Here is a 26,145-nt window from a genome sequence, read left to right on the forward strand (position 1 = left end):
ACCAAGGAGAAAAAAAATGTAAATGGAAAGGAAGGAAGACACCCCTTGGCATCTAGCTTTTATACGAAAACTAGCTAGCATAACATCTCACTTCTTTCAGTTAGCTATAATTACACTAGCTGTAATTACCTGGATACAGCAAAGCAGAAAGGAAGGCAATTCCATGTTTCTATATTACCATTTCTGTTGTTGAATAGGACTTAGCAGCTCACTGGAATGTCCTGAAGAGCAGAGTGAAAATGTATTGGCCTGATGGTCCTCACCGTTCAGTACAGTTTAGGTTTTCTCACTCCCTTCCAAACTCTGATATTCCCAGCAAAGAAATTAATCAATCTGTCCATCTACAGATTACAACAGCCATTTGGAAAAATAAAAAAATAAAAAATAAAATAATCTCAAGCACAAACACTGGAAATGCAAGTTTATTCCCAAGCTTCTGAATATTTTACAACGCTGGAGAGCAAAAACAGTCAGACATGAGAAAATACTTAGCAGTGTTCCTAACGCTCCCCTAGCCCTTCTCCTGTAAGTCTCATTCTTTTTCTGTGCAGAACAAATTTACTGCTTTTCTTTTTAACTTGCTTGCAACTTTGAGTCTTTTTGCTTCTAAAGAGCGAATATAAGAAGACAATATAAGATGACCTTTTAGTCATGTGTTTGACAATGCATTTGGTTTCCTATTTGCATCTCTACTGAATCAAAACAAGGAACAAAGCTTGAACGAGCTGGATAGATTCCAGTTCCCATTGTGTAAAGATTGAATAACAGTTTCCAGAGGTCATCTATAGTGTCACTGAAGGGTACTACTGGTGTCCACTCCCCAGACACATTATGCTCATATGTTCATTAGTAAAAGAGTGTAGAGGGGGAACCAAAAAGAGGTGATATGTGTGTTTGCTGTTTATCCATGAGAAGGCTATTTTGATCAGCCAGTCAGTCTTTAATACATCACTGCAGTGCTTGTTCTGCAAGAGACAGCTGCTGGGCAGAATTTCTGCAGAAGTGGATTCTCCTCCAGTTTGCTCAGAGTAAGCTGTAATCCTCAGAGTTTTTTATTGTTGTTTATTGGTTTGTTTTTCTTAATCAGGCTTCTATACATGATTACTCCAGCTTCTGAGGCTGCCTTAGCACACAGATGTAGTCATTTTTACTCCAGAACTGGTTGGCACAGTCCATCTTGTCCTTCTCCAAACTGGCATAAGTCCGTATCTCTTACCATGCCACCTCCGACCGATTTCCGTTTGCACCTCAAAAGGAAAGGAGAATGTTATTAACAAACACTGTTCAAGGAGGACATTGGTGAGAAACAGGAAAGACACAAAGGGTGGTTAGAGAAGGGTAAAATATTACTCTTCCCATTTCAGAACAAGCTAGCTCCTCTGGGCTCCCTTTCTATCTGATACAGAAAATTAGGATAGTACATAGAGTGGTTCAGATGGCCCGTCCCAGACTTCTGACAAAAATTCTAACGTGGCTAGCTCAGAGTTGGTCTCCTATGTTGAAAACAGTAAACAATTCCAACTCTAGCATTCAAGAATTAAGGACACACTCTCTCCTGTGTTTCTCCATAACAATTCTGGGCCCAACAATCAAAGGCTGTTATTAGAGCTGTCACACGGAAGGAAGGAAGGAAGGAAGGAAGGAAGGAAGGAAGGAAGGAAGGAAGGAAGGAAGGAAGGAAGGAAGGAAGGAAGGAAGGAAGGAAGGAAGGAAGGAAGGAAGGAAGGAACTTCTTTCTCCCATCAAAGTAATTATACTTTGGTGTACTCTCTAGCACTGAAAAAGATTTTCTCCACCAATAGAATATTTTCTCAGCTTTTTTCAGTATCTTCTTTCTGCCTCTTTTTTTTTTTTTTTTAATATCCCTTTGGAAATTTATTCCAGCGTTACCAACACTTCCTACACAATTAAACACATTGTCTCCACATTGCTTGCTCTTCCCAATTGCTAAGAGATGTCTTCTTGTTCCCATCTGTTTCTAGAACGGTAACATTTCCAGCAAGTTCCTTAATCTACACTCACCAATTTGTGGCTAAGAAATAATGCTACTTTGATATTTAAGACAGCAAGAGGAAAAAGACACCAGCAATCATTTTCTTTCTGTTGTTGACAAGCATGCATGCCATGCCTTGTCATGTTCACAGAAACACACACTGGGTCCAGACTGGCAACTAAGGCCTGCTTTAGCATCTGATTCTTATTAGAAATGTGCCTTCCCAGATGCTTGATAGGAAGGAAATATCTACATTGGAGTGCTGTATGTCTGGGACAACAATCTGGATGTAAAATTGTGGAGACTATCATCAGAAGAGACTAGAGATTATCAATACACTGGTAAAGTAATCTTTAAAAGTAAACTTTACATTGGAAAATGGAGATCTAGTCAATAAAACCAGAGGGATCTAAAAGCTGGTCATCTCTCTCTAACACAGATGATTGCACTTTGTAATTTGAATCTTTCTCTAAGCTGCACTGACTGTGATGATTAGGAATAGGATTCACCTCCTAAACACACGTTTGACATCCTAGGGGGTATGTCTGTGGGAGCAAAAACAGTCTTACCCCTGTGGGGTGGCATACATGAATCAAACTCTCCTTTCTTAGGAGCAACAGGTAGAAAGTGTATGTAGAAGAGTGCTCCTTTAAGGGTAACTCATCAAGGACCTTTTCCAAGGCAACAAGGGATAATAAGAAAGGAAGGAAGTGATGGGACATGATGGTCAGTCACATTAATTTATGAGAGCATGTGAGAATGTAGGCAAGTTTACTCCAGCAGAGTTATCTGATTGAAGACTTCTAAGCTGGGAAACAAACACAAGAAACAAGCCTCCCTGTCATGCTAGTCGGTGGGCTAACAAGCTACAGGTGCCACTTCTGGCAAGGATGAACCTTGCAGCTGATAAGATGTGAACCAAGAGTGCCTAGACTGGGAGGGGGGCAGAAAGTGCAGAGCACTGCAAATCCATGATGGTTGTGCATGGGAAAAGGGGAGCAGGAGGAGTGAAGGGTGGGGATAGGTAGATAAAGGGTAGGATAAGTGCTGGTTGCATGTAGAACAGGGAGGGCCAGTGTACATGTCTAGCCAAGCCCAGTGCTTCTTGAATTTCCTCATTAACTGTTTTCTTAACTTTCACTTTGTTCATTTGCACTCTCTCCTGAGTGTATGTGTAGTGCAAGTACTCTATGCCAACTACAGGTAAGACCTGTGTGTGTGTCAGTGAAAGTTTGTGCCAACTACTGGAGTCAGGCCAGGGGTGTAGGCCCTGCAGACTGTGGTGCCAGCTACTGAAGCAAATGAGGACCCAGCCTCACCTACTGGAGTGACTGGGGGTCTTCTGCTTCATGCCACTGGGGCAGGAGCAGTGTGTATTCCCAAACCAGCTACTGGGGGGGGAACTGCTGAGTGACTCACTAAAGCTCTGAGGTGCGTGTGGGGCTCTGCACTGGTGGCTGGGGGGGGCTGTAGGTCACAGCCCGTGTACCTAGTGCTGGCTGCTGGGCATCGGGGTATGGCCGAGTGTCTGTCTTTCTCAAACGTGGACTAGCCTGTGAGTAGCTGAGGCCTCAGGTCCAGCCCAGAGTATCAGGCGTGTGTGAGGTCAGTGCTGGTACAACGAAGGGAACTTGTGAGCATGGGGTGTATGAGGGACAAGTGTGTGAGTACTGCATGTTTGCAGTGAACTTCAAGCTGGACTAGCCAGTGATTAGGCAGCCTGTGAAGCAAGTAAGGGGCCTGGGATCCATGCAGGGGTGCTGTGTGGACAGAGGGGCCGCAATGGTACTCGAGGAACCCATGAGCTTCAAGCTGGACTATCTGGGGATAGGTGACCTGTATAGTGGGAAAGGAAGCTTGGGATCAGTGCAGGGGTACTGGACAGACAGAAGTGCAGTATCTGTAAATAGGTGTGTGCTTGTGAACCTAGAGAGTGCTGAGTGTGTGCCTGAACTAGTGAACTTCTGCCTCTACCAGCCCAAGAGGAGGAGGGGGACTCAACTGTCTATGTCTATGGCTTGCATGAGTGTTGTGCGTCACTGCTACTGAAGGCAGCCCTTGGCTGGGGCAGCCTGTGTGACCGGTTGTGTCAGTGTCTGGTCTCTGTGTGTGTCCGTGTGTCTCCAGGATATGTGCTCAGCTTTGCTATGGATTGGGCCTGCAAAGGGAAAAGCAGCAACTGTGTCCTCCAGCCTGCGCAGAGATCCCAGGTCCCCAGGCACCAGGCTGGGCCCAGCAGCCATGCAGGAGCAGTGCTGGGCCGGAGCAGCTGGAGGAGAAGGCCTTGCTCTTTACCTCACTTAACAGAAACCAGCAGACCAGTGTAGTCTGAAACTGAATCTCATTCACAATTTAAAATAGCCATCTCAGCTACCCTGTATTATGAAAAGAGGGGAAAAATCCAGGTTTTCAATTTCTTCTAAAATAGGGAAGATAAATGAATTATGTAGGCAACAGAAGAGTTCAAGATGCATCCTTATTACAATGTCTAGACTATAGAAATGGAATTGTTTACTAAACTAAGTGGAACAATACTTGTCCCATTAAGAATAAAGTTCTGGATTAAATATTCTACATGGAAAAACATATTTATCAATGCAAGGAAATACTGGGGAGTTTCATGAGCATACTAAAATACTAGAAAATAATATTTTGGTACTTGGCAATCTGTATAAATTTAACATTATTTACAGTTTAGTCATTTAGAAACTGGAGGTCACACTGCTTCACTGCACCAGCTTGCGCTGTCAGGTCTGGACCTAGAATGGCTTTCCCAAGCTCCACTATAGTACAAAAGCATGCAGAAATGATTTAAAAAAAAAAAAGGCTTGATGGAATAGCTCGTTTCTCCACTAGATGGCTTCATTCACATGAAGATAATTTAAACGAAATTAATCTTCACTGATTCCCTTGTTAACAGACAATTCTGCAAAACTGAAAGATTTGATTATGATTGCTTGCATGATACTAATTATGAAGTCTATAAACCTGTCAGTGAAATCAATATTGTAAAGAATATAGTTCCCTTACCTCTTGGTTCAGGAAACAGTAAAGAACTGCTACAATAAACCCCTGAGGAAACACACAAACAAACAAAAAACAACAGTTAAGTGTTAGCACAGCTTGAAAAAGCCACGTGCGCTATCTGAATCCATGATAGTAGTGTGTATGTGAATCAATTTAGTCAGAGTATTTTTAGAAATTTCTTATGTATCAGCAATAAAGCTAGTCAGATAATCAGCTAGCTAATGGCATTTCACCCAAGTCAGAAAGGCCATAGAATTCACAAGAACAGGTGATATGACAAACTCCCAGGTTATGTTTACAAAAGCATGTCTATTCTACAGCTAAGAAGCTCCTACAGCTTTTAAGTCAAGTTTTGTGCCATTATATCAGGTGAGATAAAATTTGGCCTGCTGAATATATTTTTTTAAGTTTCTGAACTGAGATAAAGCCAAGAAAATCCTAGGAGGTCAATGGACCTATGTGGTCAGATACTCACTAAACACCCCGTCGTTTTATTCAGTTTACCTTCTTCTTACATTATTGGTTAACAGTGAAGAACAGATCCAAGTAGGAGGCTCAAGAATAAGTTGTATAGGATGGATTGTATGGGATTGACACAGTGAGTTAACTGAAGTTAAAAACTGAACTGAAATGTCTGAAGTTAACCCAATGTCAAGCTTACACATGAATATGAAAGACTTGGCCTTGTATTGACAAAACATGCAAACATACAGTCTAACCTACAGCCAGATAGGATGTGGGTCACATCTTCAAATTTGTAACACAGCAAAGAACCATGAGGAGACATTATCTTCAGTATATAATTATTTTTTTGTTTGCTGCTATTTGTCATATAGAAACTAGATTAAATGAGAAAATCTGCTACGAAGGAACTGAAGATTCCTCAGTGATTTTACCTGAAAAGATCCAATGCAGAGCTCTAAATAAAGCCGAACCCCCAGGCTGGTATATTCCGGAAGAAAATTGAAGACAATATAATGGGTTCCAAATAAAGGAATTAGAAGCAGAGTTGACCTTGAGAGACGTCTAGCACGGGGCATGAGAAGAAGTAAGGTAATATTATTTTTCCAGAGTAAAGACCAATGTATGCAATACATAATAGTGATGAACAGAAGTTAAAAATGGGATCTAAATGTCTAGGTGTGAAGTTCTTATCTCTTGGGATGACAGTGCTGGAAAGCATAATGAGAAAATATCTGGAAAGAGTTTTCTCATCCTTATTGCCTTATTGGCAATACTATGTTCATGACTTTTCTTACTGTATTTTGTAATTCACTCTTTCTGAATGTGACTGTAGTTCAGAAAGACACAAGCAGTAGAATATATTTTGACTTATCTGAGCCATTGAAAATTTGACATTTATTTGTAGACAGATACAGAGGAAGTAATATGCAGGCTCCTTGTATAGTCCACGTCCAGAGAAAGACACCTCTAGAAAACAACTTACTCCTTTGACTAGTTTCCTTAGGAATGGGGTAACATTGGGAATTTCTAAAATTAAATGCCAGTCAAACTGAGCCTGGTTTTGGCACTGGATCTGTGCTCCTGTTTAGAACAGATGATATAAACTTTTGTGACTTAAATCATTGATAAATTATTTTTTGTTGTTGTTTTTCCATACATTACCTGTACTGAGATGAGTTATTGAAGTTGATTTGTCTAGGGTCTAGTTTTTTCAGCAAAATTCTGATGATGTTGATAAATAGGACAAAATTGACCTGTTTAAAATATTTTTTGGGAAAAAAAAAGGGTTACTTTCTCATATGAAACTTTTCAATTACAATCATTATTTGACTTCAATTATGTAATTTGTACCATTTCAATGAGACCTGTGTGTAAGATGATTAATATAATCCCTGTTGGCAGCATTCAAGCCTCTCAATAGGTTGCATTCCTTCTTAAAGAAATAGATCAGGCTGAAAGCTTGAGAATTTAACTCTGTTAAGCAAAGTATTTTTGTCAATATCTTGTGCGATTCTTTTTTTTTTTTTTTTTTTTTGTAGCTCATATCTTTTTCATTCTCATTTGAGATGGCTATTGCATTAAATTTTGGCTAATATCTTTAGACATTATTAGTAGAATCATCTGGTTAAGTATAGATATCTCCAATGACATGGCTGCATCTGGTCTGATCACCCTGTTCTCCCTTTGTAGTCCATGGAGTGTGAGCCAATCGATAGAGCCTCAGGTGGATTTGGGGATCTGTCATCTCCTCTGAACATCAACATCTATTGTCAGGTGAGTCACATACCAAAAGTGCCTGTTTGTCTTTGTTGACTCCGAAAAAAGCTGAGGAGCATTATCTCAGCTCCAAAGCTAGCTAGGGTCAATCCTAACCTGCAAAGATAATTTTCTCCAGTTGCATTTTGACACAGCTGTACTAAAGTCTATGGAGCTGCTTAGTGCTCCACAGTCAAAGAGTTTCTCCACATGCATTTTGTGTCCATAGACACCAGATTTTGTTTAGGGGAGGCTACATGCTTAATTTTGCCTAAGAATGTACATATTTCACCAGAAGATCTCATTTTATCCATCAGTAATACCTTAAGTACATTCCAGCAGAAATATCATCAGTATGATCCCCTGAATTCTCTTAACTCCAAAAGTGAATGTGAGGTGGGCATTAGTAAGCGGAAAACTAATGGAGGTAGAAAGAAATACAGTATTTTATTGAAACACAGTAAATTATGACCAGAATTCACCTTGAGATTCTCCATGCTTGTTGTTTACCTATATATGCCTTATTTGTATGCATCTGTCCTCCAATTACTCTTATGATAGTATGATTAATCTTATGATTAATCTTATGATAGATGGTCTTAAGGCCGTCCACTAGCTGCTGTCTCACACATTCCTTGGGCTTAATGACATGTGAGAGTAATCATGCCATAATCATTTAAGGCCCATCAATTTATTCAATTTATGTCAAGCTCAAGAACTATTATTATCACCTGTGAAAAGAACTATTGCTTTTGAAATTTTATATTGAAATTTATGTCTGATTCTGGACTCTTAGGCAAAAATTCTGTTATCATATACTATAAGAATGGTTTAACCCCACATCTGCCATTAATTTCAATCAGATTGAAAATTCTATGAAAACTTCCATTTCTTTGAACAGTGTTTGCTATGGGTGATAGGGAGAGGGCAGTTCTCTACCTCCTTTTGGCCTACATTGTTTGTAGGTAAGTGATAAAATATTTTTACAGAACAAATTCTACCATTCCTCTTCCTTATTAAAAAAAAAATAAAATTAGCAAACAGTAACTTTTTTTTTTTTTGCATTTGAAAGTCATTTTTTCTTACAACTGTTGTTGGCAGAGTTAGAAGTACCTACCCCAACAGAAATTATAATAGGTCCTTTGATTAGCCACCAGTAAGGAGAGCCCTGATTAATATCCCAGCATCTGAGAAAATAACAGCAAATTTAGAAGAGAGATGTGTGTAATCACTACAGTCAAGACGCCACATAGCAGTGCCAGTAAAATTCTTAAGAGATACATGTTCGTGGAAGTGTCGGTATAGTGCAAGTATATAGATATTTAAGTTCTGCTTTGTACAGGACCTGCTTTTTATAGATTATTCTGCCCTTTTCAAAAAGATACAGAGCTTTCTCGAAGTTTTAAGTGAGACATGGATGAAACAATTCCAACAAAAGTTTTAAACAGATGATGCCATGACTGATAGAAAGATACAACTTTGTTCTTCAAAGACACTTATTTAAGACATGAAAAACATTTTGTTTGTGTAAAGTAATGAGCACTCCAGCCTTCAAAAATATCAGAAGGTATTTTGTATCAGAAGCTCCAAAAGTTTTGCTTTCTCACTCTGTTTATCTGATTGGAGTACCTTTTTCTTTTGCAGCTGAAATAAGTATTTCAGCTTCCTGAGAAGCATGTCCTGCACAATTACAATACCACTGCCATATTATGCTCCAGTGGACACTGTAAATCTCTATTCACTATGTCTATACTGGAATGGAAATTCAGAACTCCACCTCGGGCACTTATCTAAATGGTAATGTAGGAATAGGAAAGGTGTGTAATATACTGATATTATTTTCCCGTGTCATTGAAATGGCATGAGCCTTCATCACTATCATAATTTTAAATATATAATTTATGTATGTAGAATAATGTAAGAAATAATGACTTACTCCGTGTCTTCAAAGTAGAATTTTGCTAATATCCATATAAGGGTGAAAAGTGTTGGAAAACCTGTCAGACAATTAAACAAAAAAACTTTTGTTGTCTAGTTTCATCAGATAATCCAAATCTTTTCCACTGAAATTCTACTGTGATGTTGCAGGTCACCTTTTTTCAGAACTGGGATTACCCTTTGTGGTCTACTAATACCCATGATGAAATGAAGCACGTTGTGGCATTGACTATTTGGTGATCATGCATCAGTGTGAAGATGTAAAGGGATACAGAAGCTACTTCGCACATGATGCAGTGCTGCCAGGAAAGCCTGAGCTTGCAGCTTCCTACCTTCGTGAGTGCAATTCACATGAGTGATTTTACCTGAAGTTAGCACTTGAATGCAGATAGTACATTAAAACCCATGTTTTTGTTGTGTGCTTTTTGCATGACAAAATATTAGTGAGTATTGTTTGTCAAATCCTCAAGTAATAGCAATATGAGCAATATGAGCAGCTTATGAATGCAGACTGTGATACCTTAAACTTTCCTAAGATGGCACCTAAAATCTCCTAAAACACAAAGAGCAATTCAGTCTTCTTAATTGTAACGCCTACCTTAACCTTAGCATCAACAAGCATGGATTGCCTTTCCGAACTGAACAAAAATTCCCCCTGGGCAAGTATGTTCACCTGCCATATATCCTCAGGGAGGAGTACTCTGATTTTTCCTTTACACAGCAGGTTTATATTGGCAGTCACTTGGTTTGGATCATCAAGTGTACTTAGTTTTCTACATATTTCACAGGGACTTTAATGCTATACTTTTAAAATCTTGATTGCTCTTCACTACTCCATATGTAAAAATAAAAGCAAAATCAATGCTTTGCTTTTTTATTTTTATTTTTTGCTAGCTACTTCAGTTAGGCAAACTCAGTTCCACATCTAGGATATTTTACTGGATGGATAAAGCCTTTGTAACATCTTGTGTTTATTAATTTCATGTAAAGTCCTTACTTACCCCAGCCAAATAGAACCAGCCACCAAAAATATCTTTTTCCATGAGAAAGGGATGAGAGTAGTAGACAGTTTAGGTAAAGAGCCTCTACCAGCAGCCACATGAAATTGGTCATCATGAAGTAGTGACAGAAAACAACTGAGATCTTGCATTCAGTCTATAGATCAAGAAAGTCAAAGTTTTGGCATTACATGTGCATACATAATTTTGATTTGCAGATGTAGTAAGCATCTGTAATTCTGGCTGAGATCTAAAAAGAATAAGATCTCACAATTACAGGCATGTTTGAAGGGAGATCATCAAATGTAATGTGGCATTCTGAATAATAAGACTTTAACCATCATAGTAGCTTGGAATCTCTGTATTTTGCTTTATATCTCTGCTAGAAATACAAGCATACAATTTCTCCCATAAATGCACCACTTTCAGTGTAGTATATACAAGTAGACTCAAATGCTCAATAGCCTTTGGACAAAAGCGTGTTCTAGGACCCATCATATTTCACTTTCCCACCTTATGCTCAGTTTCAAGTTTTTGTGTGGCCACGAGCAATGCAGAAGAATCAGCTGATAAACTTCTGTCTGAAAACCTCTTTATTGCCAATATATGTGGCTGAACCAAAGCTAAGTTGATTGCCTAGTATCTTGCATATCCTGTGGTCTACAATTCAGAGCTTCTGGTGAAATCCAGAATTTCCAGAAGAAACATCTTTAAAAAAAGATGTTACAAGATATTCAGAGATCTTTGGTTTTAGGCTTTAGATCATAGAAGGGTAACAGCATAATTATACTACTTTTTTTTTTTTTTTTAATATAGCATGGTCTAAATATGATTCAGACTACTGCATTAATTAGTGTTCACTACCACATCAGAAAAAAAAAAAAGGTAGTAAAAAGTAAAAGGAACAATGAAAAGTGAATCCATATATAGATGGCATGTAAAAACATCTAGTACCAGAGTATCATGCCTTTTCATGTGCTTACTGTAGAGAAGCTGCAATGGTCAATGTCTTCTTCTTCGAAAAGGACAGAATCCTTAATGAAAATGGCAATGGCTTTTAAGATAAAAGTGAAAAAGAGCTGTATGTGGATATAATTTCTGGGACAGCGAAGCCTCCTGGAAGAAAAGAAGAAAGGTTCTTCTGAGGTAATTCATTGACTTGTGCTGGCAATAATTCAGATATGCAATAAAGCCTTATTTTATCTCAGGTACTCACAGGTACGTATAGAAAATAAACTTTAATTCACTGAGCTCTTTCTGCTAAACAGGCAGAGACAGAAACCTTCCTCATGTAAAGCAATTCACCCACAGTCTACATTTTGATCTCTTCTCTTGTTAGGTGAGGTTTCCTTGTTGGCCTGATGTCGCTTCTGGTCTGTCAGATTCCAAGAATCTCAGCTTTGTTATGTGTTCAGTGTGCCTGAGCTGAGATGTCTTTTAGTTGGCATTATTTTGGGGCAAAAAGAAACTTCCATTTGAAGAATCATTTCCATCAATATAATTATGACTGTAGCTAAATCACTCCCAAGAAAAGAATGCAGAGATACTCTGGAGTAACTAGAAAGTTTTCTCAATGCACAGAGTAATGATTAGCAAGATTTTTACACATCAAAATACTGTGGTTGAGTTAAATTGCATTAAATGTCTGTGTAGGCTGCCTTATCCAGAATTAAAGAATACTTCCCTAGATTACCAAAGTTATTCATGTGAATTAAATGAATAATTGCTTTAAAACATCTTTGGCACATCTTTAAATGTTTAGATTCAGATTTTTTTTTTCTTATTGTTATTATATACAGACTTTTGGAGGGAGTTATGCAATTTCAAGTTTTCATTTGGAGCTGAAGACTTTAGATAATTAGCGAAGAGCCCCATTAAAAGCTGAATTCCCTCCAGATCCAGTAATCTCAGGGTCACCTAATCCAAAAGCTCAGAGTGTGCAGAGTTTTACTACTGAACTGAAATGCCAACCCCATTGTTGAACTGTAACTCTTTCCTCCCTATTGCTAAGTTGTTTTCTGTCAATTGTTTCTTTCTTTCCCCTTATTTGAGTTGGTTTGTTTTCTCAAGGTCAGAATAGATGTCAATACACATAATCTGTTGACTTCCAGACATGAGTTAGGAAGCTGCAGAGGTCAAGAAACTTTCCCCAGAGAAAGCTGATTCTTACAGCATAATAATAATATATATATTTAGTACTTTTTTTTCAGTTTTGCACAAATGCAACAAATATAGATTCATAAAATAAATCTTACATCAGCAAACATCAAATCTACATTAAATAAAAAAACAAATAATTTTTGCTCAAAATTCTGTACATTATACATGAGAGCATCTAATAGATGGGCAATTCAATGGGCAAGAGATCTTACCAAACTTGCCAAATTCAGACCCTAACTTTCAAAGTATGTTTTTTGTTGTAAATGTTTCAATAGTCATATATACAGTGCCATAGGAGCACTGACTCAGAATTGAGGTCTCTTATATTCTTCTTATTAATATCAAATTTACTGAGTCCACATATGGCAAGAATACATGTTTTTTTCAAAAATTAACTTGATTCCAGCTAAAGCAAGCAAATATATGGTATTGGTTTTTAGGATCTGAGTTGATGACTTCTGCCAGCAAACAGCCAAGGTTTATTTCACAGTTCTGATTCTTCTTATTTCTGTGTTTCTCTGATAATCTTTCATTTGTAGCCCTCAGTTTAATATGATTAAACCAATACTGCCTGAAAGTTTTATTTTTATTCTTCTGAATTTCTGTTTCTATTACTTTATGTCTAATGTCTCATACAAACTAAGATATGAAGAACTTTTAAATGAATCAAGTTAGAAGATAACTTCACATACCTGAACGCAATAAGAACTGCCACAGCAATAATAAGTGAGGTGATAGATACACTGTATCCTACAGTATAGATGATCTTTATGGTAGAAAAGTAGGATTGCTATAAAAGAAGAGAATGATCCATCATAAACTGCAGCCAAATGACAGCTATTTAAATGATTTTGGCAGTTTTGCTTTATTTGATGCTTCCAATCTGTTCACACCCCTGAGTGCCTCTTTTGTTCCTTTTAATTCTGCAGCAAATTTCAACTGAAATTAATCATTAATGCTTCTTTTATGAAGACCCATTCTATGGATACGTGGATATTGCCCAGTTTGATAAAGAACCATTTATTGTTTAAGATGGTTTCAAGCTCATTCATAAAACCCTGAAAGACTGAGTTTTCCAAGAAAACATTGTAAAAACTCATGCATTTGTTTAAACATTTTATTTCACACTGTGTTTCTGCACAGCAGTAGTGGAAGCATAATCCTTCTGGCAGCTGGCTACACGATGAATACAGAATGCTGTAAGCCTTTCCTTATGCCTCTCCACTTTCTTTTTCTGTTTCCTTACTTAGAATTTTGCCATCTATTGTCTTTTCCATTTTTTTTGTTATTGTTAGTTTTATATTTTTTCCTGGGGTTGTATTATTTCCTCTTTCTGCTTGCTTCCATATTCAACTTTTACTTGAGTGTCAATCACAATCCATTTCCATTTAAATGGAACCTCTATCAGACATGATCTCTGAGTAAGGGTTATCTGACTTCAACTATCATGCATGGAAGCAGAAAACAAAATGAATAAGCTCTAGGGTGCAGATCTTTCCCTTTGAACTCATGTGGTGTGTCTCTTGAGCCCCAGCTCAATATTTTGATGTCCTAACATCCATGCAGCTATTCCATGCAATCACATTCACTGTGAGGAAGGACACATTTGTTTTGAGCCTTAAGTATCACCAAGGTCATTATAAGGCTGCAACTGGTAGGATTTATTTCATTTATTTTAGGTACTTAAAGGTTAACATTCTAAGTATAAGCAGCTGAGTCTATAGTAAAATGAGCAGTGTGAGACCGTGGTCACAGGATTGTGCTGCTTGGTTGTTAACACAGTTCCATTTCTTGAAGGCTCCTTTTCTATTTAGGGAAACAAGCACATCCAGAAAGCAATTAATCTCATAAAATAAGGCTGGATCACTTTCCATCAGCAAGAAAAATAATCTATCACTATGCCTACCTTAGTAAGGGGTGCAAGGCAATAGCTTTGGTTTAGTAGGGTGAAGCCTTTGGTGCTTGAGGACCCAACATGCACATTGTGTGCATTTCTGACTAGCCATGGTAGTCAGCCAAGTCCTGTAGGCTGGACTTTTCTTATTGCTCAGAGCACACTATGTGCAACATGCATTTGTCTTCCAGTTTAGTGTCATCCATACAAAACCAGATCAGCCTTTCTCAGAACATGTCTCAGTATAAATGAAATTGCAAAAAGTGCCAGAGATTTCTTTGAAGAGCTCACGCCTGATCATGACCACAGCATTAATGTAGATCCACCGTGTAGTCATTAGGTTAGACTTGCACAGACTTATTTTATTTTATTTATTTGAGGTTGGTAAAGTTAAATGATATGGAAACTATACAGTGGCCTTTTCTGTCTTGTGGATGAACTGTGAATTATATATGATTAGCCATGTATCTGACTACACACATTTCAAGCCAGAGATCAGAGAAGGTCCTGAGAGCTACAAAGCTATCCATTAAGTCTGCTAGGCACTGCTCCATAACTGTGTCAAAACTGTGCTGGACCTGTCTTAGTTGGCAACTTCCACTTAGAAATCAAAGATGAAAAACATAGCAAGCAATAATCAAATCCTTAAGTAGATAAACATACAAATGGGGAGTTTACCGAAAGGTAAAATGTGAGTTACTGCTTAAAAAAAAAAATCAAAAAAAAATCTGTAGACTCATTTAGGATTGCTTCTACACTAGAAATGCAGGGAAGTAATAAAAGAAAGAAAGAGAAGAGCAGAACCGCGTTTCAGTGGAATTGTTATTCGTGGTAAGCAGCAGGTACTGTCCCTCAGAGGCTGGAAAGGAAGTCTGAGTTAAACAGCATGACAGCAACCAGTACAGAAAGTAATGGGAAGACAAGAGAAATTTCTCCATAAGCACATAAAGTAAGCTCCCTCCTGCAAGTTGAATGGACTTAGACAACTACAGTATAAATGTTAGTGGGCAAAATAAATAAATACATACATACATACATACATAGTATTCACATTACTTGTAAAGATAAAAACAAAAGTGCAATTTAGCCTGTACAAAGGAGGGGGCAGAGGTCTAGAGTTAGACAGTACAACTTGATTTTTAAGGATGTAATATTCCTACCTCCTTCCTATCAGTTTTAACCTGGTGGACATATAATCTGATTCTTTCCACTTAGCTATTCTTCATTTTCTCCACAGCAGCTAAAACCAACGGAGACTTTATATAACTCTAATAATTTTTAGTATTGTGTTATTTTTCACTAAATTATGTATCTTTCAGTATTTTATCTGGCTTCTTTTCTCTGAAAAAAAAAATATATATACAATATTTTTGCATCTGTACTAGATCAAAAACTATTTTATTTTTGTTTTTCTTATATAGATAAATTCTAAATGTCTCTGAGTGTGCAAATCTAGCTGAAGCAATATGTCAAATATAGGTTTTAAAATATTCTTTGTTTTTATTTCCTTGTTGAAGTAGATATTTTATGTTAGTCAGGATGAGAAATCATACACCCCTCTTGTCCTTAGGTATTGCTGAGTTTGGAATAGTGATGTTATAACAACACATTTTCTGTATTGGTGCTGTGATACCACAAAATTGTCTTGCTGATTGGTATTATTGAAATGTCTTAATCCGTATTTTATGAATATTTGGGGAGATAGCCTTAACTGTAGTATCTGTAAGCAAGTGCAACAGGACTGCATGATTTCATGGAATTTGCAGATGACTTTATTTTCATTGCAATCTTATACCTGAAAAAAAAAATGTCATCAGTAGTTCTCCAAAATATTTGATCGGAGTAAAATTTGAATCACATTCCATACTTGGTAAGAAATTTTAGCTTCAGCTGAGTTTTCTTCCCTAGTGGTCTTCAGGAATAGAAAGGAATCCTGTAACGTCAGCACATCACTCACATATGTTTATTTAATTAAACTTACTTCTTCAAGGGGAATCTCATCTTCAACCGGACAAGCAATATGATAGGAAGGGAACGGGTCTGACCAGCCTTTCTTTGTGCAGTTTCTTCTTACTGTCCCAGCTGAAACAGAAACACTTAATTTTATGAATGAAGAGCTACATAATGCAGAAAATAAAAGCCAGGATAAGATCTCTTGCTAGTATGGAGGTTATACTAGGAGAAGAGGACCATCTCCCTTATCCCACAGAGCTGACAGGAAACTTTACATGTGTACATCCAGTTAGTCAGGTACAAAACTTTTAGCTTAATTCTGACGATAAACAGCAGGAAGAAGTGAGAGAACCAAGGAGACAGAGGTAGAGGTGAAGGAACAAGGATGAAATTATATTAGAGACAAGGAACCATATTTAAGAAGAATGGGAAGCACTGCCCCATAAGACTCATTCAGAGCTCACCCCTCTAATGTACCCCTTCTCACTGTCATCTTTGTTGGGGCTTACTCTTTCCTTGATGATCAGACACTGGAATAAGTAGTTTGTTCTCTAAGGACAGTAGATTTCCATAGAAAGATTTATGAGTCAGATGAAGGATAAGTTAGAGAATCCCAGAGCAGGAAATGAAGGTACACAGATGAAAGGGATTTTCCTTATCCTTCATTTATAGCTAGCATGTTCTGGGTGAGGCAGAGGTTGGGGTTTGCAGTTTCTTTTTCTTGTGAAACTGCCAAATGTAGATCTCTCTTGGAAGATAATTTTCTCCTTATGGGCTTGCAGTTTGTTCCTGGCCACATTTACCCAGAGAGCAAACAGTCACAAAGGCATTAGTTTGCACAGTCTTGCATTTGACCAAACACATATGCTACTTTAATGACAAAATTCTGCTTTGTATCTCCAACCTTGGTCTTAAAGAACAATCACATTATTCATTCCTCAGTCTTTGATTTCATCCCACACTAATCAAAGCATAAACCTCATAAAGACCCATGCTTAAGTTCTGACCTAAATGACCCCTCTGCAAGCTCTGTAGAGAACTTACCAAGCAAGCTGATCTTCAAGCTCATGGAAACCAATGGAAATCACTCCATTGATTTCAGTCTTCTTTGGCTCAGGTTCTCATCATCGTCTATGGGATTATATCCAGTTATACATAGTGCATGAGATGTGAGATGGACTGCAAAACACCCTCAGATCTTATTGCATGCTGTGTAGTTAAGTCTTTGAACAGGAGCTTGGAGTAGTCTGTCTTTACTATTCGTTATTAGAAAACCAGGCATGCAGCATAATAGTAGGAGTACAATCAAAAGAGTACATCACCTGTCTCCTTCATGAAGTGAAAGAGGATATTTGGGCATGGTAAGGCAAGAGTCTCTCCAGCATCTGCCTCTGGCCAGCACAATAATTTGTCCCAGGTTCTCTTGCAACCTCAGATAAAAGTGAAATATATTTTTAAACTTAATTATATCTGAGCAAAATGAAAGATTTTTTTTCTAACTTTGATCCTCTGCCCCTTACATTTCTTATAAAAATAGTTAATTCTCAAATTTTATTTTATAGTGAAAGATAAACACCTCCAGATGTCTACTTACTCTAGTTAGATGCCTTTTTCAGACACAATGCAACAAATGACAACGTGCTATGGAAGTGGGAGGAAGAGTGTTGCTGGAAGACAGACCAGGTTATGGTTCCTGTTAAGTGGTTACCATGTTGTTAAAGGTCAGCACATCTCCACTAAAAAGTATGATGCCATGATAGCACCTAGTCAGAATCATAGAATCACAGAACGGTTTGGGTTGGAAGGGGCATCAAAGCCCACCTAATCCCACCCCCTGCCATGGGCAGGGACCCCTCCCACCAGCCCAGGCTGCCCCCAGCCCCATCCAGCCTGGCCTTGGGCACTGCCAGGGATGGGGCACCCACAGCTCCTCGGGGCAGCCTGGGACAGGGCCTCACCTCCCTCTGAGTGAAGGATTTCCTCCTAACATCTAATCTAAATCTACCCTGTTTTAGTTTAAAGCCATTACCCCTTGTCCTATCCCTACACCCCCGACCAAGAGTCCCTCCCCAGCTCTCCTGCAGCCCCCTTTAGGCCCTGGCAGGCTGCTGTGAGGTCTCCCCGGAGCCTTCTCCTCTCCAGGCTGAACAACCCCAACTCCCTCAGCCTGGCTCCACAGCAGAGGTGCTCCAGCCTCTGAGCATCCTCGTGGCCTCCTCTGGACTCACCCCAACAGGTCCCCGTCCTTCTGGTGCTGGGGCCCCAGAGCTGAGCGCAGGCTCCAGGTGGGGCTTCACAAGAGCAGAGCAGAGAGGGACAATCCCCTCCTTCCCCTGCTGCCCACGCTGCTTTTGGTGCAGCCCAGGACACGGTTGGCTTTCTGGGCTGCAAGCACATGTTGCCGGCTCATATCAGCCTTCTCATCCACCAGCACCCCCAGGTCCTTCTCCTCAGGGCTGCTCCCAACCCATTCCACGCCCAGCCTGTGTTTGTGCTTGGGATTGACCCGGCCCTGGTGTAGGACCTTGCACATGATCTTGTTGAGCCTCATGAGGTTTGCAGAGGCCCTCCTCTCAGGCCTGCCCAGGTCCCTCTGGGTGGCATCCCTTCCCTTCCACACCACACAGCTGGGTGTTGTCAGCAAACATGCTGAAGGTGCACACAGTCCAACTGACCATGGCACTGACGAAGATCTTCAGCAGGCGGAGGGAATAGGACAAAGACATAAGTTATATAGACTGTCCACATTTGGACGTGAAAAAATTTTGAAAAAGAAAAGAGAATTGAAGGTATGGGAGTAGGTGGAAGAGAGCTGAGTAGAGCCCAGGGATGTTGGACAATGAGTAAAACATTCAAACATGCATTGGCAGCATGGCTGTATCCTGATTTTGGTAGGGTGTTGCTTCTCTGTCACTTATTGAATCTACCACTCATGGATACCTGTTGTTGTATTCCCATGCCTTTCTGACTCCTCCAGACATTCAGCCTCCTTTTTCTTCAGCTCTGTTATAAAATCACATTCTGGATGGACGTTCCCAGCAACCTACAGGGAGAGGAGTTTCAGCTGATTAGGAAGAAGGTTTCAGGAAGGATCTCATGAGCAGCCATGAAATCTAGCCCTACACATGCAGCTAACAAGCTGCGTTAAGGACACAGAGCATTGGCTTAGTGCTTAGTATCCAAAGAGACAAAGCTCTGCCTGCTGACAGACAGTATCTCTGCACAAACCGTGATGTTCACAGCAGGTGAACGCAGCAGAGCTCTGTCAAAGGCAGCTGAGCTGTACTACTGTCCCTCAGAGCAAATCCTTAGGCAGCATAGCTGTCAGAGGATGATAGCTACAGCTCTGCCCTGGGAAGTTTATAACATTTCTCTGGTTACATTCATACTGAAGAGCATCTTTGCTAGGGCCCAGGTATGAGTGCAGGACTTAATTTGCACCCTGACTTTAGCCCCACCAAATCTGGATCCAAGAAACTAGAGTGGTCTTGAACAGACTCCTTTTCTCGACGGTGGAGGGCATACTGCAGAGCCCACCTGCTTCTGGGCATAGATACATCCCTGCCAATCTCCAAATAAACATTTTGAAACCACATGATTTTTGTAAAATTGTCTTCTGAATGAGTTCTTTGCTCTAAAAGGAAAGAATCTGATCTCTTCTTTCTGCCATCTGCTTTTCTTTACACTGGGTGGGAGACAAAAACTTCTTTGGAATAAAATTCTGCACCAAAGCATTTGTTGATTTGGTGTGATGGCGTAGAGGAAAAAATGACATCTAGAGTTTTAACATCAGTGAATGCTGCATCCCTTTGATTGTTTCAGTCTTTATTAGACGTGTGCCTACATGGACACCATAAGAGAATTTGAAGGGATCCAGAGTAACCTTGGCCACCAAAAGACACCGTCTGCAGCAGGTTGTTACAAAACACAGTCACTGTGGGTGTCCTGACCGTAGGTGCCAGTGTGCTCAGTAGGTGTGGATATAGATATAAACACACAGATACACACAACAGAAAATAAACTCAGGATGAGAGTTACATGGTAAGCAGGTGGCTGGCATATGGCTCAGCTTTGTTCTATCCAGGGAAGATTAATATTCAGGGAATTTGGGAAATAAATAGCTCACTTTCAGGTCATTCAGAGGGCAGGTCCTATCAGTTCCAATAAGCATTGTTTCCCCTTCATGCTAATATCCTTATCGCAAGTGGATCTGCAGATCATTTGAACTGCTTATTGGCTGAAAACTCAAGGCTTTCAGCCTGCTTTTATGGACAATATTGGATTAACTGCAGAGCCTTTGGTCTCCTGGGGTTTGGACCCAGGCAGTTGGAAATGGCATGTATCCACATTTCTGCACTTCAAGAAGCTGTTTGCTTCCCATTTATTGCACTTTTAGGAGGTTGTTGTTTTCCTGCCAAACTGGCAGACAGCAGTGCCATGGATCAGTTCAAGGCAGCAGTGAAAACGCAAGCTCGATACTCAAGGTTAAATGAAGCTTGGTGTATGTGAGAGGAGGGTAACTATGAGTGAACGGGGCAGAGGCCAGCTCTTGGCTTAGCACCAGGAGGTGGAGATCTGATGCGTGGGATGCTCACTGATATCAGCCATCATCAGTAAAAACACATACTCCAGGGAACCCCTCCTCTCCACGCTATTAAGAAATGCAGTGGTAGGCAGCATGAAAGAAAACTGTGATCTGTCTTGAACACCTCTGCTCATCTGATAGCTTTTCTTATGTCAACATGTATTTTATTCTTCCTTATACTCACCCTGGACAGTGAAATTCATCTATGCTGAAAAGCTCACTACATGTCACGTACAGCAGCTATTACAAAAGTAGCTTTATTAGTCATTAGTAAAAACAGTCATCCCATTTTACTGAAAAACCGTTTCACAGCATTCTCTTGGACTGGTGAACTGCCCAGAAAAATCTCAGCACACAATAAATGTACTCATTTGTACAGTCCTAAATTATTTCTCCTGGCAAATAAAATGACTAGATCTTGCCTGTGAAAACTGTCTTTGCTCACTGAAATGTTCATGGTGAGAACAACGAATGTTTGGCTTATTCACCAGTCCAGAAAATCTTTTTCTGTCTGTCTCCAGACTCGTGAGAACACTTTACTATATGCTTCTGAAATAAAAAGGTGAGGCTGATCAAGTGCCAGGTATTTAAATTATTACCACTTCATCCAAGAAGTCTTGATCTTAAGCGATGCTTTCACAGTTTATACTCAAGTCAAAGGTAACTATTGCTTAAACAAACACTGAGTACAAGATCTGTTATGACGAAAGCAAAATAAACAGAAAATATTTATCCCACTCCTGGGCTGTGTTCTAGGTATATTCGTACCCTTGGAACATTTGACTACCACTATACTTTTAAACAGCTCTGAATACTAATCTGAAACAAGGGATAGAATTAGTTTACAAACCAAAACATTTATAGATTTACTTGCTTAATCCCATTTTATATCTTCTACCCTTCTGACCATCTCTGGAAGCATTAAATCACGGGGTAGAGGTGTGAGCCATTCTTTCAGAAAAGAATAACTGTGCATATACGTGATTCATCTCCCTTTGGTTTCTATACCTACAGAGACATCATTATCTCATCCAGCCATTTTTGGTTCCTTTCATGAAAATATACAAGAGATGATAGCATTTTTGTGTATAGATCAACTGAATTATCTTATACACTTACTTTTCGATGAAATGAGCTATGGTTTAGTCTCAGTTCACTAGGATTCCCCTGACTGTTAAATTCACTGTTACTCACTAACTTTGGGCTTCAGCACTGAGTCAGATGAATCCCACTTAACTACAGCTACTGGCATTATGCAGACTCATGTACGGATCATCACTGCAGAGCTATTTTGCCTGGTAGCTCAAATGATAATAAGCCATGTTATTGGTTTGTAGGATCCCCAAAGAAATGAAACTCCCTAAAGTTATTTAGTTTGCCATTTTGCTGGTTCAGTTGCCTTAGGATTGTCCCTACAGAAGCTCCCTCTGTAGATCACAGATCACAAAATCAAAGAATCACAGACTGGTTAAGTCTGGCAGGAACCTCTGGAGATCTTCTAGTGCAACCCCCTGCACAACATAAGGTCTATGTAGAGCAGTTTGCTCAGGGTTGCATCCAGTTGAGTTTTAAGTATCCCCTAGGATGAGGACTCCACAGCCTCTCTGGGCAGCTTCTTCCAGTGTTGTACACCCTCACAGTAAAAAGAGGTTGCTAGCGTTTAAATGGAAGTTTTGGTATTTCAGTTTGTACTGACTTCTTTGTGTACTTTCATTGTATAGCACTGCCAGAGGGCCATTCAGATTACCTAGGAGCTGAGTTGTCCTCAGGAGAGATGCCTCTCTCAATCAACTGATGGCACAGCCCTGAATAACTGCAATCTTATTTTAGGCTCTTCAACAAAATGGTTACCATTATGGTATATGAGAATGGATTCTCCCACAACAGGTAGCCTCTTGTTTTGGGTAGGTGAGACAACACAGGAATCCAAACTTGGCTTGTTTCTTTTTCTGAATTCTCTAAATTAGTAGAGGAAACATGAAATAGAGGTTCTAGTAAACTTCATGGTTATTTATATCCATGAAGATGGACAGATTTCAAGTGCTACTTCTCTGATAGACTTTAATAGGCATCTGACCTAACAGAAGCATGACAGTTTTGAAGACACTGCTGAATTAAGGAACATGCTCAGGAGAGAATAATGTCTGATGTGGGAAGAGAAGGTTGAAGATTTTTCAATCAAATACATCCACTCATGTGATGTCTTTGCTGAGTCAGCGACCTCCAAACACCTCTTCCACCCATTTGTAATCTAGAATCTATAACCCAGATTCTTCTCTGCAAAGTGATTAGCTGCAAACATTTCACAAAGCTGAAATGCTTTTAAAACTGTGCTGCCACCCAATGAATTGCTCACTTTTTAAAGATTGTTAAAGGTTAAAATGTTAATCTAGAAAGCATCTTCAAATCTCTATGAAACTTGAATAATTTTCATTTCCCATTTTTCAGGAGAATAAGTATCCCAGTAAGGCTTGGTTGGGGAGAAGATTCATAGTCATGCAGTGTGAAACCGTTCTGTATCTGCACATGCAGCTTTCAAGCAAAAAAATGGGATGTGCCTGATGAATTTTGGTAACTGTTAGCAAAACTTGGAAGAGGAGAAAACAGAAGAAGAACAGATGGAAGGCAGTTTTGGGATGTACAACCCCAAGTTCATGAAAGTCTAAAGACATCAACTTTGGAGCTGGTCTTTTAAAAGATTTTTTGTTGTTCCCCACAGTAACTACTGTTTGGCATTACTGATGGGCAAGCTTAGGACCTCTTAGAGGGCCATGATTTTCCAACAGCTTTGCATTCTCAGAATATCCGTAACTGTCCATTAAGACACAGCCTATTGGACAGCAAACTCATTGGATGCAAGGCACCTCTTAAGGACGTGTTGAAAAGTCAGCTGCATCTTCATGTTTCCACTGGCTCGATGAAGAATAAAGGAATCATGGCTTAATGCCAAAGCTAAGCTGATGTCAGTGCCCTTAGTCACTCTACCCAGCCTGCCCTGGGGACTCCCACATGTGCCCAAGACCCCTTTTCAGCTCAGCCCCTGCCCCAGTGATGCTACAGGATGATAGACACAAGCTCCACCACAGCCCTGCTCTGCCCAGCCATAGGCTTCACTGATGTCTCGGCCTGACCTTGGCCCAGTGCTGTCCCCATTGCCCTGTCCAGTAAACCTGGGCCATGTTTGACCCTGATTCCCTCACGGATCCGGATCCTGACCACCCACAGAGTGCTCTACTTCCTTTTTGGAGGTGGTAGGTTGAGTTTTGGCTGGCAAGATCCACCTCTGTGTGCCAGCTTATCACTTAGAGTATAAATACAGCTTAGAAAAAATATAAGTGCTTTTCTTGTGCTCACGTGCATATGCTGAGGAAATGGGTATTTCCCCAAATCCTTTTTGAAGGGCAAAAATTAAAGGAATTGTGTAACAAGAGCCAAACTCCTTTTTGAGAGTATCATAGCTAATATTTCAGGTTGCCCTCCTGAATAACTGTATCCACAATTCTCCCCACTGATGGGGAAGACTGAAACTGAAAATGAAGTAAACACTGATATGTTCCAAATAGAAGATGAATTTGTAGTTGCTGCATCCCTTAGTTACAGTATTAATGAAGCTATGGGTTAGCATAACCTCTGAAAATCAAGCAAATCTTTGCCTTTGTCAGAAGGCCCCAGCTGAAAGTCCTGTTAGTGCAATAAAAACAAAAACACAAATTGTACCAGATCATGCTCTAAAGAGAGGCATGAAATGCACAGATAGGAAAGCTTTTTTTTTCCCCTGTTATTCTAGTTTTTTTCATAGCATTGTGCAAAATTTACTGCTTTGTTTTTACTTCTCCTCTGTTTTCTGTCATATATATCAGAATGGCTCAATATTTGCATTCTTTTCACATTACAGTAAGCACCACACAAGTGATGACAGTAAAAAAACCCTCAGTTTATAGAAGGTGAGAGTCAGCCTCTTAAACATTTAAAACCTCTCCAAAAGTTGACTTCATCTCTTCCAAGGAAAGCATGCTGTTAAGTTACGCTAACAATGAAAAGAGATGTCTGCTTTTCCACCATTTGCTAGGCGAAATAACAATTGTTTGCCTATCCTCTGTTACAGTAAGATATGCAAATACACAATAGGATATTTAGTTTATACACTTATACATAAACGTGTGGTGTTTAATCGGTGCATAATCCCATCATAACCAGCATGACTATGTAGAAGAAAATGCTATTTCTCTTGCATAAATGGGACAGGTTCTTACAGAGACCTTCAGTGATATTATTGCCTATTAGCACTGGATCCTGATATTCCTTTTATGAGCATTCGTACTCACACTACAGGGAAGCAGAGTGTGTCACGCAGGTGATGCAAATGAAACCATACCCTTGCGTGACCAAAAAGTATTTTCAGTCATTTCAAGGTGCTTTGTTTTTCTTGATCCATAAAGAACAGGCTGCTGTGCCATCCCTTGCAAAATGCTTCATCACAGAAGAGATTCTCTGGGTTATGATTCACAGGAAAAAGGGAAGGGTACAGCAGAAGTATAACAAAAGGAAAATGCTGAAAACGTCATTAGTCTCAGAAGAAAATCAAATATCCTTCCCCCACTTTTGACATACCTTCCCTGATACTTGTGTGATCCTGAATGCTGTTTTTCTAATCATTGCCAGAAGCTAAATATCAGCAAGACCTCTAGGCTATTTAATGGCACTGGACATTTCTAATTCTGCCATAAGCAACCCTGCTGATTCAGCTTATTTCTTACCTTTAGTATCTCAGCTGCTCACGTTAGATAATATTCCACCAAAAAGGCAGATGAAGTGATAACTAATAAGACGGCATATTGTGAAATTTAAGAAAACTGTCAAGAGTCAGCTGCTGTGATGTAACAGCTCTATTCCAGTTTCTTCTACTTAGTTACTGTCTTTTAAAGCCTACACGCACACACACAAACAGGGCTTATGCCGATTATGTTGTTTCTCCTTAGCCAGTGTGTGATAAGAAAGCAGTGAAATGCGTTGATACACAGATCCTACAAATTGTGTCCCTTCTGCCGCTATTCACACTTTTCATAGCATCTTGGCTTGTTTAATTGGAATCCAAAGCAAATAAAGAGAAAAAGCACTCATTCAAAGAAATAAAGCTCTATCCAACCGTCTGCTCCAAGTAGAAAACAAACAGTTATTGAAAAACAATGATGAAAAAGCTAATTTCATGCAATTACTCACAAACACTGCAAGAGTCAAGGTATACAGGACACAGTGGTATAACATGCTAGAGTCCATGTTCCAAAGAAAGAGTTGGAATTCACTTCTTTAGCCTTCCTTAGCATCTTTCAACTTCTTTTTGACTTCCCTTTCTTCCATCAGTTGCTGATCCGAAGCA

At 39.5% G+C, this 26,145-nt stretch overlaps 1 protein-coding gene and 1 long non-coding RNA gene across 3 annotated transcripts; one reads left to right on the forward strand and one right to left on the reverse strand.

The window, feature by feature from the left end:
* Nucleotides 1-406: 406 nt before the first annotated feature.
* On the reverse strand, nucleotides 407-26,145 carry LOC106036873 (growth hormone-releasing hormone receptor). 2 transcript variants are annotated; one of them, XM_048062440.2, is made up of 13 exons: nucleotides 25,989-26,145; nucleotides 19,124-19,226; nucleotides 17,506-17,613; nucleotides 16,212-16,312; nucleotides 13,029-13,126; nucleotides 11,160-11,292; nucleotides 10,180-10,333; nucleotides 9,177-9,237; nucleotides 8,358-8,427; nucleotides 6,647-6,738; nucleotides 5,917-6,046; nucleotides 5,024-5,065; nucleotides 407-1,247 (listed from the first exon to the last, which is right to left on the reverse strand). In XM_048062440.2, the coding sequence occupies exons 1-13, from the start codon at nucleotides 26,043-26,045 to the stop codon at nucleotides 1,125-1,127; spliced, it is 1,272 nt and encodes a 423-aa protein (XP_047918397.2). In that variant the 5' UTR covers nucleotides 26,046-26,145; the 3' UTR covers nucleotides 407-1,124. The 2 variants fall into 2 exon arrangements, with proteins under 2 accessions (XP_047918397.2, XP_066847499.1); XM_066991398.1 differs by lacking the exons at nucleotides 17,506-17,613; nucleotides 19,124-19,226; nucleotides 25,989-26,145 and adding an exon at nucleotides 17,228-17,485.
* Nucleotides 5,363-10,005, forward strand: LOC136789994 (uncharacterized). The gene is made up of 3 exons (XR_010829031.1): nucleotides 5,363-6,073; nucleotides 7,175-7,258; nucleotides 9,329-10,005. It is a non-coding gene; the product is annotated as an uncharacterized lncRNA (long non-coding RNA).

Source organism: Anser cygnoides, chromosome 2 (genome assembly GCF_040182565.1).
Source record: "Anser cygnoides isolate HZ-2024a breed goose chromosome 2, Taihu_goose_T2T_genome, whole genome shotgun sequence".
In the NCBI taxonomy this organism is placed as follows: domain Eukaryota; kingdom Metazoa; phylum Chordata; class Aves; order Anseriformes; family Anatidae; genus Anser; species Anser cygnoides.

Excerpts from the sequence above, each read along its gene's own strand:
- LOC106036873 (XM_048062440.2), bottom strand. The coding sequence starts at position 26,045 with ATGGACTCTAGCATGTTATACCACTGTGTCCTGTATACCTTGACTCTT. Across the intron at positions 17,614-19,123 it reads GCATGGGAATACAACAACAG|GTTGCAAGAGAACCTGGGAC; the intron begins GTATCCATGAGT and ends CTTTTATCTGAG. Across the intron at positions 6,739-8,357 it reads CTATTATAATTTCTGTTGGG|GTCAATTTTGTCCTATTTAT; the intron begins GTAGGTACTTCT and ends TATTTTAAACAG.